At 34.2% G+C, this 16,386-nt stretch overlaps 1 protein-coding gene across 2 annotated transcripts in view; it reads left to right on the top strand.

Moving 5' to 3' along the window:
• The window catches only part of LOC119544155 (sodium channel protein type 1 subunit alpha), a 108,194-nt gene that overhangs the window by 31,216 nt on the left and 60,592 nt on the right, over positions 1 to 16,386 (top strand). The window contains exons 6-15 of one of the 2 annotated variants that reach the window (XM_037849335.1): positions 1,407 to 1,498; positions 2,374 to 2,643; positions 6,868 to 6,931; positions 7,464 to 7,605; positions 8,191 to 8,397; positions 9,869 to 10,150; positions 11,182 to 11,529; positions 12,803 to 12,935; positions 13,769 to 14,007; positions 15,347 to 15,520. In XM_037849335.1, coding sequence (XP_037705263.1) covers positions 1,407 to 1,498; positions 2,374 to 2,643; positions 6,868 to 6,931; positions 7,464 to 7,605; positions 8,191 to 8,397; positions 9,869 to 10,150; positions 11,182 to 11,529; positions 12,803 to 12,935; positions 13,769 to 14,007; positions 15,347 to 15,520 — 1,951 coding nt within the window. Of the gene's footprint in view, positions 1 to 1,406; positions 1,499 to 2,373; positions 2,644 to 6,867; positions 6,932 to 7,463; positions 7,606 to 8,190; positions 8,398 to 9,865; positions 10,151 to 11,181; positions 11,530 to 12,802; positions 12,936 to 13,768; positions 14,008 to 15,346; positions 15,521 to 16,386 lie in introns of both variants that reach the window. The other variant, XM_037849334.1, reaches the window with a different exon arrangement.

Genomic DNA, 16,386 nt, shown 5'->3' with positions numbered 1-16,386 from the left:
TATCATACATGCCACTTTTCCCACACACACACACACACACACACACACACACACACACTAATTTGCAAGTACAGGTGTATTTATAATACATCTGTGAAAAGAGCTTTTAAAAATTATTGCCAAAACAATTTCACTTGCCACACAAATTTGCATTGACCTCCCCAGCCGTTCTCTCTCCCCAGCTTCTTTTACTACTTTGGTAAAATAAGGGAACATAAACATCTACTGACATCAGTACATTCTGACAAATCAAACTAATAGAAAAAAGGAAGGTGCACCAGAATATATTAAATTCTTATTTCATCAGCAAATTGATTTTTAACACTTAGAAACACACGTTCTCTTTCTATTTTTATCTCCCAACCACTTTTCTTTCTTCCTATCTCCTTTCCCTTTCCTTCACTCTCAAAATAAACATTCTTATAGGTATCTGTCATTCAGTTCAGATACACTCAGTAATAAGCATCATTTCTTCTAGTAAACATCCTCGAGGAAGGGACCCAGGAAAGTAATGGAGGCCATTTAGGAGAAGGTGAAAGAGCATTTAGGGAAGGTAAACCAACCCCACTTGCCTCATCCTTCCCGCAGGAGCTGAGGTTCTTGGCCTCCTGCAGGTGGAACATGGTGGAAAGGAGGAGGAGAGGGGGTGCTGACATACTCAGGGTCCAAATGCTTCCTGTCTTGCCTGAGTTCCATAGATGCCAGCATGAACCACTTCACCACCCTCTTTGCCTTAACTCCAAGGAAGGGATATTGGACTTCTTTTTCTTGAAAAGAAAACAGCAGTAATGGCAGGGGTAGCACTGGGCCCCCAATTCTTAAGTTGTCTAACTTTCACTTAAAATTTACACTAGGAAAAATTTATCAAGTACAGAAAGGGAATAAGGGAATCTGCCTTTTTGTGCCTGTTTCTCTGTTGGGTGAGATCATGTATTTTTTCCTATCTGAAACCCTGAAGCCATAGTTAAGATGTTTTTTTTTTTTTTTTTTTTCTTTTTACTTAATTCTCCTAAGTTACGTGTGGCATTGATTATATTGCATTCCAAAGTGGCAACAAGAACCCATACTTCGTGAAGTTTATCTTTAGCCAACAGTTAAAGCCAATTGCTACTTACAATATTTGTCATTTAAAATCACCAAAAAGGTCTTTATGAAAGGCCCAAGAAAATAATATAAATTCTGCTTAAATTTTGAATAACTCTGATTTAATTCTACAGGTATGTAACAGAATTTGTAAACCTAGGCAATTTTTCAGCTCTTCGCACTTTCAGAGTCTTGAGAGCTTTGAAAACTATTTCTGTAATTCCAGGTAAGAAGTGATTAGAGTAAAGCATAAGGCTCCTTATACCTACAACTCTTTCTCTGTATCCTGTCATTGTGTTTGTGTGTGAACTCCCCTACTACAGATATGTTACAGAGTTTGTGGACCTGGGCAATGTCTCAGCATTGAGAACATTCAGAGTTCTCCGAGCACTGAAAACAATTTCAGTCATTCCAGGTGAGAGCTAGGTTAAACACCAAAGCTGACCCATCATGTCTTTGCAGCCTCGGCTGCTTTGCTTGACATTCATTATTACAGAAAATCAGGAATCACAAGACAGGATGTTTCACAGAAAATGATTCTTATTGTTTGGATATAAGTTTTTATGTTTTCACATTTTCCATCAGCCTTGGAGTTTAACAATTTCTTGCATGAGACACTGTAAAACACAGTCTGGTGATTTGCACTTAAAGATGCCATGTTGGTTTTTTCCCTCCATATCAGTTGTATCAAGGATTTGTTCCCTGTCAAATGTGCAAATACGCAAATTCTTATTCTTTACAGGCATTGATGACTGTATATATACAATGGAAATAATAATATTGCTAATAAAAGACAGAAATAAGATAATAAAGAATAGCAGGAGTGTGCATGGAGGATCTGTTATCTTAAAGTGCAGTTATAGTCTAATCTAATTCCAGTTTTATAGCAAAACCTTCTGTACTTTTAAATAGGAATTTAAAAATATTTATTCAGAAATCTGTTATAAAACTGACAACTGCCCCTATTGAATGTATGGGGGAAGTTTCATTAGTAAAAAGATAAACACATAACCATTTCCTTAATATAGGCTTCATGAAGACCATGGACCTCCCATTACCTTCTCTCAGTGTAATGGGATATGGATCTTCATTTCATTGCGCAATGGATTATTACATGCCAGGAATTCATCCCCATAAGCAAGTCAGCCCTCCAGGAAGTGTTGCTCTTCCACTGCCATTGCAATCATTTTTGGACTTATGCATGGAATCTATATTTTCAAGAAAATTGCATGATACTTTTTTTATTTCAGATGTGTTAAAACTTCATAGTAAGGCCTTTCTCTCTTTCAGGCCTGAAGACCATCGTGGGGGCCCTGATCCAGTCGGTGAAGAAGCTCTCTGACGTCATGATCCTGACTGTGTTCTGCCTGAGCGTGTTTGCGCTGATTGGGCTGCAGCTCTTCATGGGCAACCTGAGGAATAAATGTTTGCAGTGGCCTCCCACCAATGCCTCTGTGGAGGAACACAGTATAGAGAAGAATATAACTGTGAATTACAATGGTACACTGGTAAACGAAACTGTTGTTGACTTTGACTGGAAATCATATATTCAAGATTCAAGTAAGAATTACTGTTATTTATAGTTATTCTTTTCATTGTTGATCCTGAAAGAGGTTGTGCTGTCTTAAAAAAAAAAAACTACTTATAATCAATTGATTTTAAAATACTTAAAAATGATATTTTTATTTGGCATTTATTTTCCCTGGATTTTAAATTATAGATCATTTGTATTTCTGGAGCTAATTTTAAAGAAGAATTTTGTTAATTGACTTATCAATGGCTTGCACAAACATTTAATATTATTGATACTGTTCTAATCTTGACTCCTAAAGGCTACTCCCTGTTGTAGCATCATGGGGGAGGCTGAAAAATTCACCTAGAAAGAAATCTTCCTAAGATTTTCAGTTGCTGTACATTCTTTCTGTAGTGATCAAGGTAATCAATTAAATGAGATAAAATATGTAAAAGCCCATTGTAAACTCTAAGAATTATACAAATATAATTTATTAAACAATAATTAAAGAATGCCTTTTATATACTAGAAATTATTTAGGATTCTGGGGGAAATAATGATGAATGGCACACAGCTCCTAGCCCCATGGTAATTATAGTTTAGTGGGTTACTTTTATTGTTATTTTATGGAAATCAAATGATACCTAAAGATAACATTATTCTTATAATTGAAAATAGTTACCACATCAAAGAGAAGGAAAACATAGTCAATTAAACTTTAGAAGAGAACAACAGAAAATGTTTAAATCAGAGAATTGATAGGAATCAGTTTATTTTCAGTTCAAGAGTTTAGACAAAATAGTCATATATTTAAATAGTCTAATCTAGAAGGATGGAAAAATAATTGACCTAATAGCTTTCTCTTTTGAAATTGACAATAAAAGTAAGTCTAATTTTCTCTCTCCCATCTTTAATTTTAGTATCTGCTATTAGCAATATTTCAAAGCAGAAAGAGAACATGAATTATGAGGAAAGGAAATGTCCCTTTTAAAGAAAAATATTAAACTTATAAAACTTAGACTCTGAATGTGTTTGAATGTAGCCATGTCTTTATTATTTTGAGGTTATGAATAATACTTACGAAAAATAAAAGAAAAAAGAAAATTTTAGAGAACAGTTATGTGAAAAAAGAAGGGTAAGTCATAGAAGGTTATTGGTGGTTTGATAATTTTAAAAGTAATGATAACATATCAAAAAATAAAGAATTACTCCATGTCTCCATATAGTTACAGATCTGGGAAATATCTTGGGTTGGTACAGACGAAATCTTCTGTGATATTCAGTGATATGCTAACAAATAATTTGCAATTCTAAATGTCTAGATTAAGAAAAATGTCTTAATTGAAAACAGCATGTCAGAACAATAAATGAAATATCCCTTATTCTCTTTATATGATTCTAATAAGTCCACTGCTGTTACCAACTCTCTGAAATCTTTTTTAAATTTAATCTAAGATCAAGGAACTATAAGAATGTCATTTTGGGTTTGTTCTGTCTAGTGAAATTTTTTGGACTCTATTTTTCTTATATTCAAAGTAAAAGAAATCAAGACCATCTAAAGTCATTTTCAGCACTAAAAATCTATGATTTTATCATTTTCCTAATATTATTTTTCTTGTTGAAAAGATGATTTTAAAACCAATGTGAATATAAATAAACTTGTTTTATCCTTGCAGGTACTAGAAAATTAAATTCATTAAATTAAAGATAAACATTAAGACTTAAATGTTACATTTTCTTCAGATTAAGACTTTGTGCTCATTGAATTTAATGGACTAAATTTCATTTATAAATACTTTATATTGAAAATTCATCCAGGAACTAACATATTTCATTCACTTTTTAAATTTTAATTAAAAGTTAAGAAGCCCTATCTTAATTTCTTTCAAAGGAGTAAGGACATTTGGAAATGAAAATGACATTTCAACTTACGTGATTCTGTAGCCCTTACAGAAAAATGCATGGAATATATTCCTCGAAGATTTAGCATCTAAAAACTATTTCTTCTCCAAAATATAACAATGATTATTTTACTCTGTCTGTTTTAGTTTTTGTCATTCATTCACTTATTCAATCACTAGGTTTTACTGAAAACCTACCAGGTCCCAAACACTGGTAATATGGAAATAAATAATTAAGATGCTTTTCTTCAGAAAGTTAAGTATAGAATTACCATATGACCTGGCAATCCTACTTGTAAGTATATACCCAAAAGAACTGAAAGCCAGGACTCGAACAGATATTAACATGCCAATGTTCAGAGTGGAATTATTCACAACTGCCAAAAGATGGAAGCAACCCAAGTATCCATCAACCGATGAATGGATAAACAAATGTGGTATATACATACAATGGAATATTATTCAATATAAAAAAGAACAAAGGCATGATACACGTGACAACATGGATGAACCCTGAAGACATCATGTTGAGTGAAATAAGCCAGGCACAAAAGGGCAGATTTTGTATGCTCTCACTGACATAAAGTAATTAGAATAAGCAAACTCAGAGTCAGAAAGTAGAATATAGGTTACCAGGTTACCAAGGGACAGAGTGGGGATAAAAAATAGGGAGTTAAGGCTTATAATGTACAGAGTTCCTATTTGGAATGATGGAAATATTTTGGCAATGGATGGTGGTGATGGTAGTGCAGCATTGTGAATGTGATTAACAGCACTGAATTATATATTTGAATATGGTTAAAAGGGAAAATATGGTACTAAAATAAAAGTTTAAAAAACAAATATAGAACTGTACAACACAGTGAACCTTATTGTAAATGATGGACCATAGTTAATAGTACAATTATAAAAATGTTCTTTCATGAATTCTAACAATGTACCACACTAATGCAAGGTGTTAATAGTCAGGTGGTATATGGGAACTCTGTATTTCATGCACTATTTTTCTGTAAACCTACAACTTCTCTAATAAATTTTTTTTAAAAAAGGTCTTAAGGAGGAACAATACTTGTAAACAAATAATTACAATATAGAACAAGTAGAATAATAATGGAAGTATATTGTATAAATATATGAAACTGGTAGCACTGGTAGTTCCTAATTCTGCCAATCTTTAGTGGGAAGGAAGTAGAGAATATCAAGGAAAAAGTCACAGAAGTGACACTGCAATTGGATAATGAAAGAAGCCCAGGAGTTGGGCAGAGAGAGGAAGTTTTGAGATGATGTAATACTCACCTATAGTAGTTATTTTAGCTTCAGTATTTGAGATAATTTGAATTTGATTTTGTTTTAGTAGTTGATATTATATATGTATCTTTTACTTTAAGTTGCCTATAATATTTTCTGGAAGTTGGTAGAATGCAAATTATAATTAATTATTTAAGATTTATAAATAGTGTTAAAACATAATAGGAAAGAAGCGCAGAAAAGATATAATCCTTTTATTTTGAAATATGTGGTTGTTTTGAGAAAACAAATAAATCCCTGTCATTTTTATCTATTTTTACAGAATGAGATTTTTATTTTTCATGATGGTAGTAGAAAAATATCTTTTAAAAATATTATGTTAAGTTTTGTGTCCGACATCTTATCAAGGCTGCAGAGACAGCAACTTCTCTCTGAGCTTCGCAATGCCACCCAAACATGACCAAGAAGAAAGATGCCAGAAAGTCAGCCAAGAAAGACAAAGACCTAGCGAACAAATCTGGGGACAAAGCCAAAAAGAAGAAGTAGTCCAAAGGCAAAGTTGGAGACAAGCTCAACAACCTCGTCTTGTTTGACAAGGCCACTTATGACAAACTCTGTTAGGAAGTTCCCAACTACAAGGTCATAACCCCAGCTGTTGTCTCTGAGAGACTGAAGATTCAAGGTTCCCTGACCAGGGCAGCCCTTCAGGAGCTGCTTCGTTAAAGGACTTACCAAGCTGGTTTCAAAACACAGAGCTCAAGTAATTTACACCAGAAACACCAAGGGTGGAGATGCCCCAGCTGCTGGTGAAGATGCATGGACAGGTCCAAACAACTGTACATTTTGCAAAATAAAACTTTATTAAATAAAAAAAAATATGTTGTTATCTAGGATTGTCACTTCATTTTATATTCATAAGGAAAAACATGTTTCACTATTAAAGACCTAATCCCCTTAATAAACTATCTCATATTTGGAGGGAGGAGGAAATGCTGTGTCTTTGAATGAATTATATGTTTAACATTACTCAATGAATCCTAAAAATAGGACCAGTTTCCGTTCTCAATTCAATGTTTTTCACAATGCAAATGTTCCTCATGTAAGTTTATTTTTCTCAAACAGGATATCATTATATCCCAGAGGGTTATTTAGATGCACTACTATGTGGAAATAGCTCTGATGCAGGGTAAGTTAATGTGTGTGTGTGAGCATGCGTGTGTGAATACACATATATGTATTTTTTTTTTGCTAAAAACTGACAAAATCAGCTAACTTTATTCACACTAATTTGCAATAATTAGGATTATATATAAAATGAGAAAATATTTAAATATTAGGTAATCTTCTATGTTTTATAAAACAAGAAGAAATATGTTTAGTCATAGTGCTATTTCCCTAGGATGAGTATATGCAAGCCACAAATCAACTCTGGACCCTCCATAATAGGAAAAATGAAATGGAGATATGCTAAAATGCCAATTAACAAAAATAGTTTTGTAAAATATTATTATAATGCTATGTCATGTTTTAATGATGACACCAAGTGGCTATTAAAATTATATTAAGTCAAAATTATGAAATACCTTAGTTAATTATCTTACTTGCATCCCTTGAAAAGCAAGTCTTCCTGTCTAGACAATGTTTTAAGTACAGCATGCTCCCAAATAAAATGACAGCAATTGAATACCTTTTAATACTTCCTTTTGCCCCATTTACAGCCAATGTCCAGAAGGATACATGTGTGTGAAAGCTGGTAGAAACCCCAATTATGGCTACACAAGCTTTGATACCTTCAGTTGGGCTTTTTTGTCCCTATTTCGACTGATGACTCAAGACTTCTGGGAAAATCTTTATCAACTGGTGAGAACCTGAATAGACACATAGTGCATTTAAGTAAAAGCATACAAGGAAAGCATTTTAGTTATTAAATCCAAACCACAGCATAATATAGTAGAAACAGGAGAACTTGAAATCAGATTTGAGTTCCTCTACCCTATTGATTATAATACTTTTAAGTAGGGTGATGCCAGGGATAGAAATTCTCTCCCATTTCCCTTTAGCCCAAGCCCTAGCCATCCCTTCAACTATTATCATTCAGGTGGAGTCAATGAATATGAAGAAGCAGATGTAGAAAGGGAATTTTAGCTTCCCACTTGCCTTTGATCAAAGGCTTTGCTCTTTGATGGATACTTCCATCGTGTTTTATGGATTTCACTATGTTCCCAACAAATCCAAGAATGCCTTCCTAGAGATGAGAGTGTAGACACAAGAGTTAGGGGAGAAGGAAGAGGATTAGTTAGGAAACGAGACAAAGATATAGGAGGAACTGTCAGCAACATTATTGTTTAGATCAGCGTCCTAGAAGACATAAGTAAGTTGAAAGTTGATGCTACCAGTTAGTGAAATAATTTTGAAAAAAAATAATTCAGATATTCTTGTTTCCAGACATTACGTGCTGCTGGAAAAACATACATGATATTTTTTGTGCTGGTCATTTTCTTGGGCTCCTTCTACCTAATAAATTTGATCCTGGCTGTGGTGGCCATGGCTTACGAGGAACAGAATCAGGCCACCTTGGAAGAGGCAGAGCAGAAAGAGGCCGAATTTCAGCAAATGCTCGAACAGCTGAAAAAGCAACAGGAGGCAGCTCAGGTAAATTCACCAAATCACATATGCCCTATCTCACTGTACCATCCTTTTTCTTTCTTTCTTTTTTCTCTTTTTTCATTTCAGTTGTGACAGAAACACTGGAAAGAAACTGAGAGGCAGGTAATAGTTGTTTGATGGCACCTAAGAGAAGTTGGTGGTATGGAGCATTAGTGAGGATTTCTACATTTTGACCAGCTATAGTTATTTTAGTTTAATTACTCAAAGATGTTTACAATTTGGACTACAATAGAACACTCTCATGTTACTTCAATCATCTTAAGATTCTCAAAATTAAAGGGAAAATGTGATTTGGGGTCTTCTCAACTGAGAAACTTGTACTGATTGGATATACTGGCAATAAGAGAAAAATTTATGGGTGATGTAAAAAGATGTTCACCCAGGTCTTAGAAATAGTCTCTTCCTCTTCTTAACCAAAAATATATATTGACAATGTATGTGGTTGCCCAATTGCCTTTCTTATATAAATAACAAGATGATTAAATGGTATAATGCTTTCCGATACAGTGGTATGAAAGTCAGCAATTTTAGATATCAGTTAATATAAAAAAGGATAATTTGTATTCGTAGGGAGGTGTTAGAACTTGTAGTGCAATAAATTATAAAATGCCTTTTCTATCATTCCCCTCTTTCCTTGCTCTTTCTGTTTAGCATATGAATTCACCTTTACTAAATAAAGAAAGTTGCTATGGGGATATTAATTTATTTATAAGAGTTCCTGTTTTGCGGGTACTCTGGGAAAACGATAATGATCAAAAAATGCCAACAGGGTACAAGTACAAGCTGTGATCAAAAAGCACTGTTTTCATTCCATGCCAACATGGCCAGCAAGAACCAGCGCTGAACTGAAGTTGGTAGGGATGGATTTAGGGAAACGATGAAAGTCTTGTCTTGCTTAGCGTGAGGCTGCACACCATCCATCCTCCACTCTTCTACATAGAGTATCATGAAAGAATGAGGAAGGGATTTTATCATCTTCCATATATTTGAATGATAATGTTTTGAAGGTACTGGACAACCTATTTTAGATAACAGTTTGCATATGCCCTCAAGCAACTCATCACTTTCTTCCATGCAGCAGTTTCTTTCTCAGAACTAATAAGACAATGCTAATTAAATACCAATTTATAGAGTAAATCAAACCTCTAAAAGGAATATGAGTTTATATTTTTGTTGATGTCCAATTGATCTTTTTGAATATGTGGTCTGTGAAGCAAAATAGAGACATAACAAATGTTAGCACAGAGAAAACCAAATAAGCTCTGAAAGCCTTCATTAAGTGGAAAGAAAAAAAAAAATAAAAAATCCCCCTTACACTTGCAGAGCTCCTTCTATATTAAAGCAGCTTCAGTGAGCCCAAAGTATTTTTTAAGTACCCTGCAAATACTTGAGCCTTTGTAAAGAAAGATAGTCTTCTCTGGTGCGGTGATAAAACTCTTTCTCCACAATGTAGCAGGCAGCAGCGGTAACTGCCTCGGAGCATTCCAAAGAACCCAGTGCAACAGGCGGCCTCTCAGATAGCTCATCTGAAGCCTCCAAGTTGAGTTCCAAGAGTGCTAAGGAAAGACGAAATCGGAGAAAGAAAAGAAAACAGAAGGAGCAGTCTGGTGGGGAAGAGAAAGATGAAGATGAATTCCAGAAATCAGAATCTGAAGACAGCATCAGGAGAAAAGGATTTCGCTTCTCCATCGAAGGGAATCGATTGACATATGAAAAGAGGTACTCCTCTCCACACCAGGTATGGCACTGCTGCGTTAAATGATGATGAATAGAAATTAGAATGCTAAACAGAGGGGAAGAATTAAAATGGACTTAGGAATTTCCAAAGAACTGACTTGACGTTTATTTTTATTGTATTAAAGCTGTCCTTTCTCACGTAGTTATGAGAGTATTTTTTTTTTACATGTATGTGAGTCTACAACTTGGTATGGTTGAAATAACATTGGGTTCAAAGTCAAGACATCTAGATTCTATTCCTGAAATTGTCCGCTGGTACTGTCTGTAACTAATGGCATTTATTAATTTTTCTGTTCTTTAACTTTCTTAATTAAAAAATACTGGATTTTGGACTAGGCAATCAGTAATATTTCTTTGGTTATTTAATGTTTTTATGGGATCCCCCCCCAATTCTTTATAAGCCATTATGCATGCTCCTGAAAATATTAATCATAGTACACTTTATCAAAAAGCACATTTCCCTGAGTTTCAGAAGTCAGCTTCAGGTACAACATTGTGCCCTATGGATGAAACAGTAATAATAATTTAAAGCGATTCTAGTAAGAAGAACAAAAACAAATAATGAAAAATGTTGGAATTTCTCAAAAGGAAAGAGCAGTGAAAACATGTGGCCTTGTTAAGGACATGTTGCTAGTGTTTAGCAAATGTTTACAATGTCCATAGCAGTTACAAAGAATATTTCCTTTGGAGCTTGAGAAATGGCAGTTCTGGGTTTTGTTTGTTTTTTTTTTTGTCTTTAGTTTTTTATATTGCAATAACTGTCTGTGATCTGGGATTTTTTTTTTTCAGTAACTTTAGGTTGTGATCTATCTCCCTATTCTTTAATCTTAAAGGCTAGAAACCACCTGTCATAAAACTAATTTAATTTAATCTGAAGGGACATAAAGTGAGAATGTCAGTGAAAAAGAGTCACATTTTGTTATGAATGCTGAAATCTTCAACTTAATCTTGCAAAATGAAAGCACATTTCAAAGGACCATACTAATACAATTCTATCTTTTATATGTTTGTTTGCTTGTTTCAAACTCTTAGTCTTTGTTGAGTATCCGTGGCTCCCTATTTTCTCCAAGGCGAAATAGCAGAACAAGCCTTTTCAGCTTTAGAGGGCGAGCAAAGGATGTAGGATCTGAGAATGACTTTGCTGATGACGAGCACAGCACCTTTGAGGATAACGAGAGCCGGAGAGATTCCCTGTTTGTGCCCCGGCGACATGGAGAGCGTCGCAATAGTAACCTAAGTCAGACCAGTAGGTCGTCCAGGGTGCTGGCAATGTTTCCAGTGAATGGGAAGATGCACAGCACTGTGGATTGCAATGGTGTGGTTTCCTTGGTTGGTGGACCTTCAGCTCCGACATCGCCTGTTGGACAGCTTCTGCCAGAGGTGATAATAGATAAGCCAGCTACTGATGACGATGTAAGGAAGTTATAAATAGTTCAGGCATGGCTGGCCCATTATTGCTGCACCAGCCAGTGTTTCTACAGAATGGAATCTTGAGAATGATTCCTGGTTGGTCAAACTGCGAATGCACCTGCATCTTGTAATACCTCTAATAGACTACCTAAAACTTAAAACCTCAACCCACTCCTGCCTAACACCTGAATGCATCAATGTGCTAAGGATAAATTAGATATGAAAATAAGTTGCTGCCTCCAGTTGGAGGATTTGCTATATGCCCATGCTGAATTTAGATAGTAGAATGTCCTCTAAGGCCATGACATAAAAGCAAATTAAAAAAACTCCTTTACTAAACTGTGAAGAGTGTATAATAAATCTTTCCAACCAATTCTTCAATATAGCTCTGCTTTGGTTTAGAAGTTTTGAGAACACTGTGCTTAAACAGATAGCTTTGTTGTTACATTAAAATGTTTAGTACCCCTATTTGTCTTATTAAAAAATGCTGATATAAGTCTTCTCCAAACTAATCCAAATGAAAAGACACAAATAAATTATTCCTACAGACAGAAAACATAATTGTCTGTATACAAAGGTGTGGATGTCTTCGTGATTGTTTACATGGATAAGGAAATTCCAAATAGAGTCTGCCTCTTTTTAGACTGTTAACTTACTTGGAAATATATCAGCATGTTGAGGCATGACTGTCAGAATTAGATGACTTATTGCCTTGGTACCCTGGATGAAACTGTTGTCCATGCAGCATGTGTGAATGTGTGTGTGTTTAACATACAGTTCTTGTTGTCAGTGATCATCCATGTCTTGTATCCAGAAAATGAGATGGCAGCTAAGTGGGTTGTAACCATTTGTATTTGTTTGAAAATAAATAGCTACCATCTCAAAATCAAATGTCTTGATCATTTTTATTTTGTTATTAGTTCTTTACTATTAGATCAGAAATAAGTTTACTCTACATGTGTCTCTCAAGAGATTAAATAACTATATCAAAATTACAGGGTCTCATAAAATTAAGAAATCAGACAGTTGAAAAAGAAAGCTCAGTTTTTGCTGTATGACTAAATTGCTAACAGTTTGGACATTCCAGGTTAATGATACAATAAGTCAGCAATTATCTGCTATCACTAGGTAAATAGAAATGGCATGATGCATGTGTTTCATGAAATTCACTGTGTCACCTCCTGCTGTTGACTTATCATATTCCTTAAGATAATCATTTAATGTATTAGCATTTTCTTTACAGGGAACAACAACGGAAACTGAAATGAGGAAGAGACGGTCAAGTTCTTTCCAAGTTTCCATGGACTTTCTAGAAGATCCCTCCCAAAGGCAAAGAGCAATGAGTATAGCCAGCATTTTAACAAATACTGTAGAAGGTTTGTAAAAAAAAATCCATTTCCATTAATTTCACAAAACGTATAGCGTCACATTTGAAACAAATGTTTCTATTTGCAAGTTAGAAAGAGTATTCTAATGAGCAGATAACAGTTCTTAATTAAGATTTATTTGTTTTATCTCCTCACATGTTCTATAAGCTTTAAAATGTTATTAAAATTCAGTGATATTGGGACCCTAAAAAATGTTTTGCTGATTGTGTGTGGCAACTCTTTGGAAATTCAAAATAAAGCATTTCTGTTAGGAATTACTAATCCCATTAATCATGGTGACCCTCTTTTCTGTCCCAGGTACCTTAGAACTTTAGCAGCAGAACTCCCCTTCCCTCCTCATCACAAATACTCTCAAAATTTCAGGAGGTGAGAAAAGAAGGTCGTTTTCACAAAATAAAATAAATTTAAAAGATGATTCTAGGTTCACAGCTATCCCTACCCCATCTCTTATAACCTCAGGAGGGCAGCACAGGGAGATATTGACATAGGGTCATACACAGGATCTACTCTACCCCAAACCATGTACCTGTTATTCATTTAAACGACCACTCACTTAACCTGCCACCAGGTGCTAAGCCATACTATCAATGAATGCGGAAAAAAATTATTCTTTGCTACCTTTGCTTTATGTGTATGTCTGATGAAATATCTTTGGAGTATGAAGAGTAAATTCTATAGCTCTTTTATCAAGGGCAAAAGAAGGTTGACTCTGTAGCAAATGGAAACATGTTGATTACTTAAAAGAATCTAGTGGACCTGAAATAAATATATGCAAGTAAAAATATATCTTTTGCTGATTATTCTTATTTTTTAAAATCTAGAACTTGAAGAGTCTAGGCAGAAATGTCCACCCTGTTGGTATAAATTTTCCAACATATTCTTAATCTGGGACTGCTCTCCCTATTGGTTAAAAGTGAAACATATCGTCAACCTGGTTGTGATGGACCCATTTGTTGACCTGGCTATCACCATCTGTATTGTCTTAAATACTCTTTTCATGGCCATGGAACACTATCCAATGACAGAACATTTCAATAATGTGCTCACAGTGGGAAACTTGGTAAGCATATCGGAAGGTAAATGTGCTGAGTCTTCAAATTTTCTGTTTGTGAAACTGTTTACATTTAATAGCTTATCACAGTCTTTCAACCACCCTTCCAACATTCTTCTCCCATAAAAGATGGGAACTATATCTGGCTAGCTACCACTCTACTTTTTGCCAAAAATAATAGCCTTTAAAGTCAAAGCAAAGACTGAGAAAGAGAACAATAGGCTTAGGCCTACAGTACTACTTGACGTGTCTATAGAAATACTTACAACTTTTTCAAGTTGTAATAGTTCATAGCAGAAATATTTCATAGTTAAGGACACACTTTTTGAAATAACAGATTCCCTAGTTGTACAGGCTAAAATAAAAGTGTGGATCTTTTTGACCTACTTAGTCATCATCATTGCAAGCAATAATTTAACAATTATTTTTTGCATCCAGGAGCTTTTGTGCATCCAGGAGCTAGGTGGTATATATATTGTATTATCTGTCTATTCAATATCAAAGCCATGAACTTTTGAAAGCTTACAGTACATTTTGTGTATTATATGATTAGCAAAGCCATTTTTGGTGAAGGTTACCACTTAATTCTTTCCTTTTTGTGCTTCAAAAACATAAAGTATTAAAATATTTGTCCCTTGATTTCATTTAGAAATATCAACTTTTTATTTACTGAAAGAAGTCTCTAAATAAATGCTCACATTTTCTATAAAATTTGTTTTGTGGATTAGGGCTTTTTAGGAGGAAAAGCAAAAAACATGTATTATATGTATTTTTAAAGCTCTACTATATGAACAATTGAAGTAAGTTTACTTTTCATGTATGTAGAAAAATCATGATGATAGCAATTTTGCATATATAATAAAATAGATAAATATTTACAATAACAACTCTACCTGATTTTATGAAAATGGTAACAGTTTATAGATAAGTAAAACTGTGGGCAAAATTTTATCAGTAATAGTGCTATATAAAGTCTAGAGGAAAAGCCAATTTAATATAATGGAAACAATAGTGGTTAAAAGAAAAGATTTGCATTCAAATCCTACTTTTGCCATTGTCTAGTTGTATATTAGGCAAGACATTTCACTCATTGAAAGAATTTAGTTTCTTCACCTGTAAGGTAATAATTATAATACCTGCCTTATCCACTTAATAGAACTTCTATGAGGATAAAATGAAATCTTGTGTATGGAAGCCTTTCATCAACTAAAAATTACTATACAAATGTAACATAGTAATAGAATCATCATGGGGGAAATTAACATAAACATGTTCTAAAAGCAAATATTATGCTAGTCTACTTTATCATTATGGGATGGAATTAAGAGTAATTTTGTTTTGATCCTAGGTCTTCACTGGAATCTTTACAGCAGAGATGTTTCTGAAAATTATTGCAATGGATCCTTACTATTATTTCCAAGAAGGCTGGAATATCTTTGATGGCTTTATTGTGACTCTTAGCCTAGTAGAGCTTGGCCTTGCCAATGTGGATGGATTATCAGTTCTCCGTTCATTCAGATTGGTAACAACAAAACAACAAAAACTTTTCTTTAACAGTCAGCATTCTTGAATAGTACTGTCATAGCTGCTACTGTATAACCATTAACTTTAACTTTTTGTGTAACGTTTGCATTGTCAAAAACTCTACCTAATTGGGAATAATTATTTTTACTTATTAGAAAGGTCTTAATTCCAAAGAGCACAGTCATATAGAGTTTAATATATGATCCAGATACTGTTCCAACTAATTATAGTTTCTAGAGACTATTACAGTTAATATTTCCAGATCTAATAAAATATTTGTAATGAAAATGCATCACCTTTTAATAGTGATTTGACATTATAAACAGCTCTATGTGGCAGTGGGTGACAGTCAGATACAATATGTGCTTGCAGAAATTTTTCCTAATTCTACCTCTGGAAAACACGCATCCTTGCAAAATCAAAAGAAAGAAATTCTTCAGGATTACTAAATATGCCCAGGAATTCACATATATGTCCTTGAAAATCAAAGAAAGAATTATAGACTCATAGGAAATATTCCAAGTTTTTCATTGCAGGAGCATCTAGCTTTATCAGTGCCCCAAAGAAGCATTAATGAATAATAAATATTTTTCCGCTTATATCAGGGCTCAATATGATGTTACTTGGCATGCTACTGACAAGTGGCTCTCTTTCAGGAGAGATCATTGTTTCAGATGTTAATATTTTAGTGTCAGGCCTCATATGCCTTGGAACCACCTTCACAAAACTAAGGACAGGTGGATCCCAAAGAACATTAAAAATTCACTCTCAGGAAAAATTATTTACGTGGGTAAAATACGGAAAGATTTAGCCATGAGCCTGAGAGGATGCAAGGACTAAGCTGATGATGTAAGGGATTGCATT

Source organism: Choloepus didactylus, chromosome 9, assembly GCF_015220235.1.
Source record: "Choloepus didactylus isolate mChoDid1 chromosome 9, mChoDid1.pri, whole genome shotgun sequence".
Lineage (NCBI taxonomy): Eukaryota > Metazoa > Chordata > Mammalia > Pilosa > Megalonychidae > Choloepus > Choloepus didactylus.
Note: the sequence above shows the minus strand (reverse complement) of the source record. Positions and strands in the feature narration are given on the sequence as shown.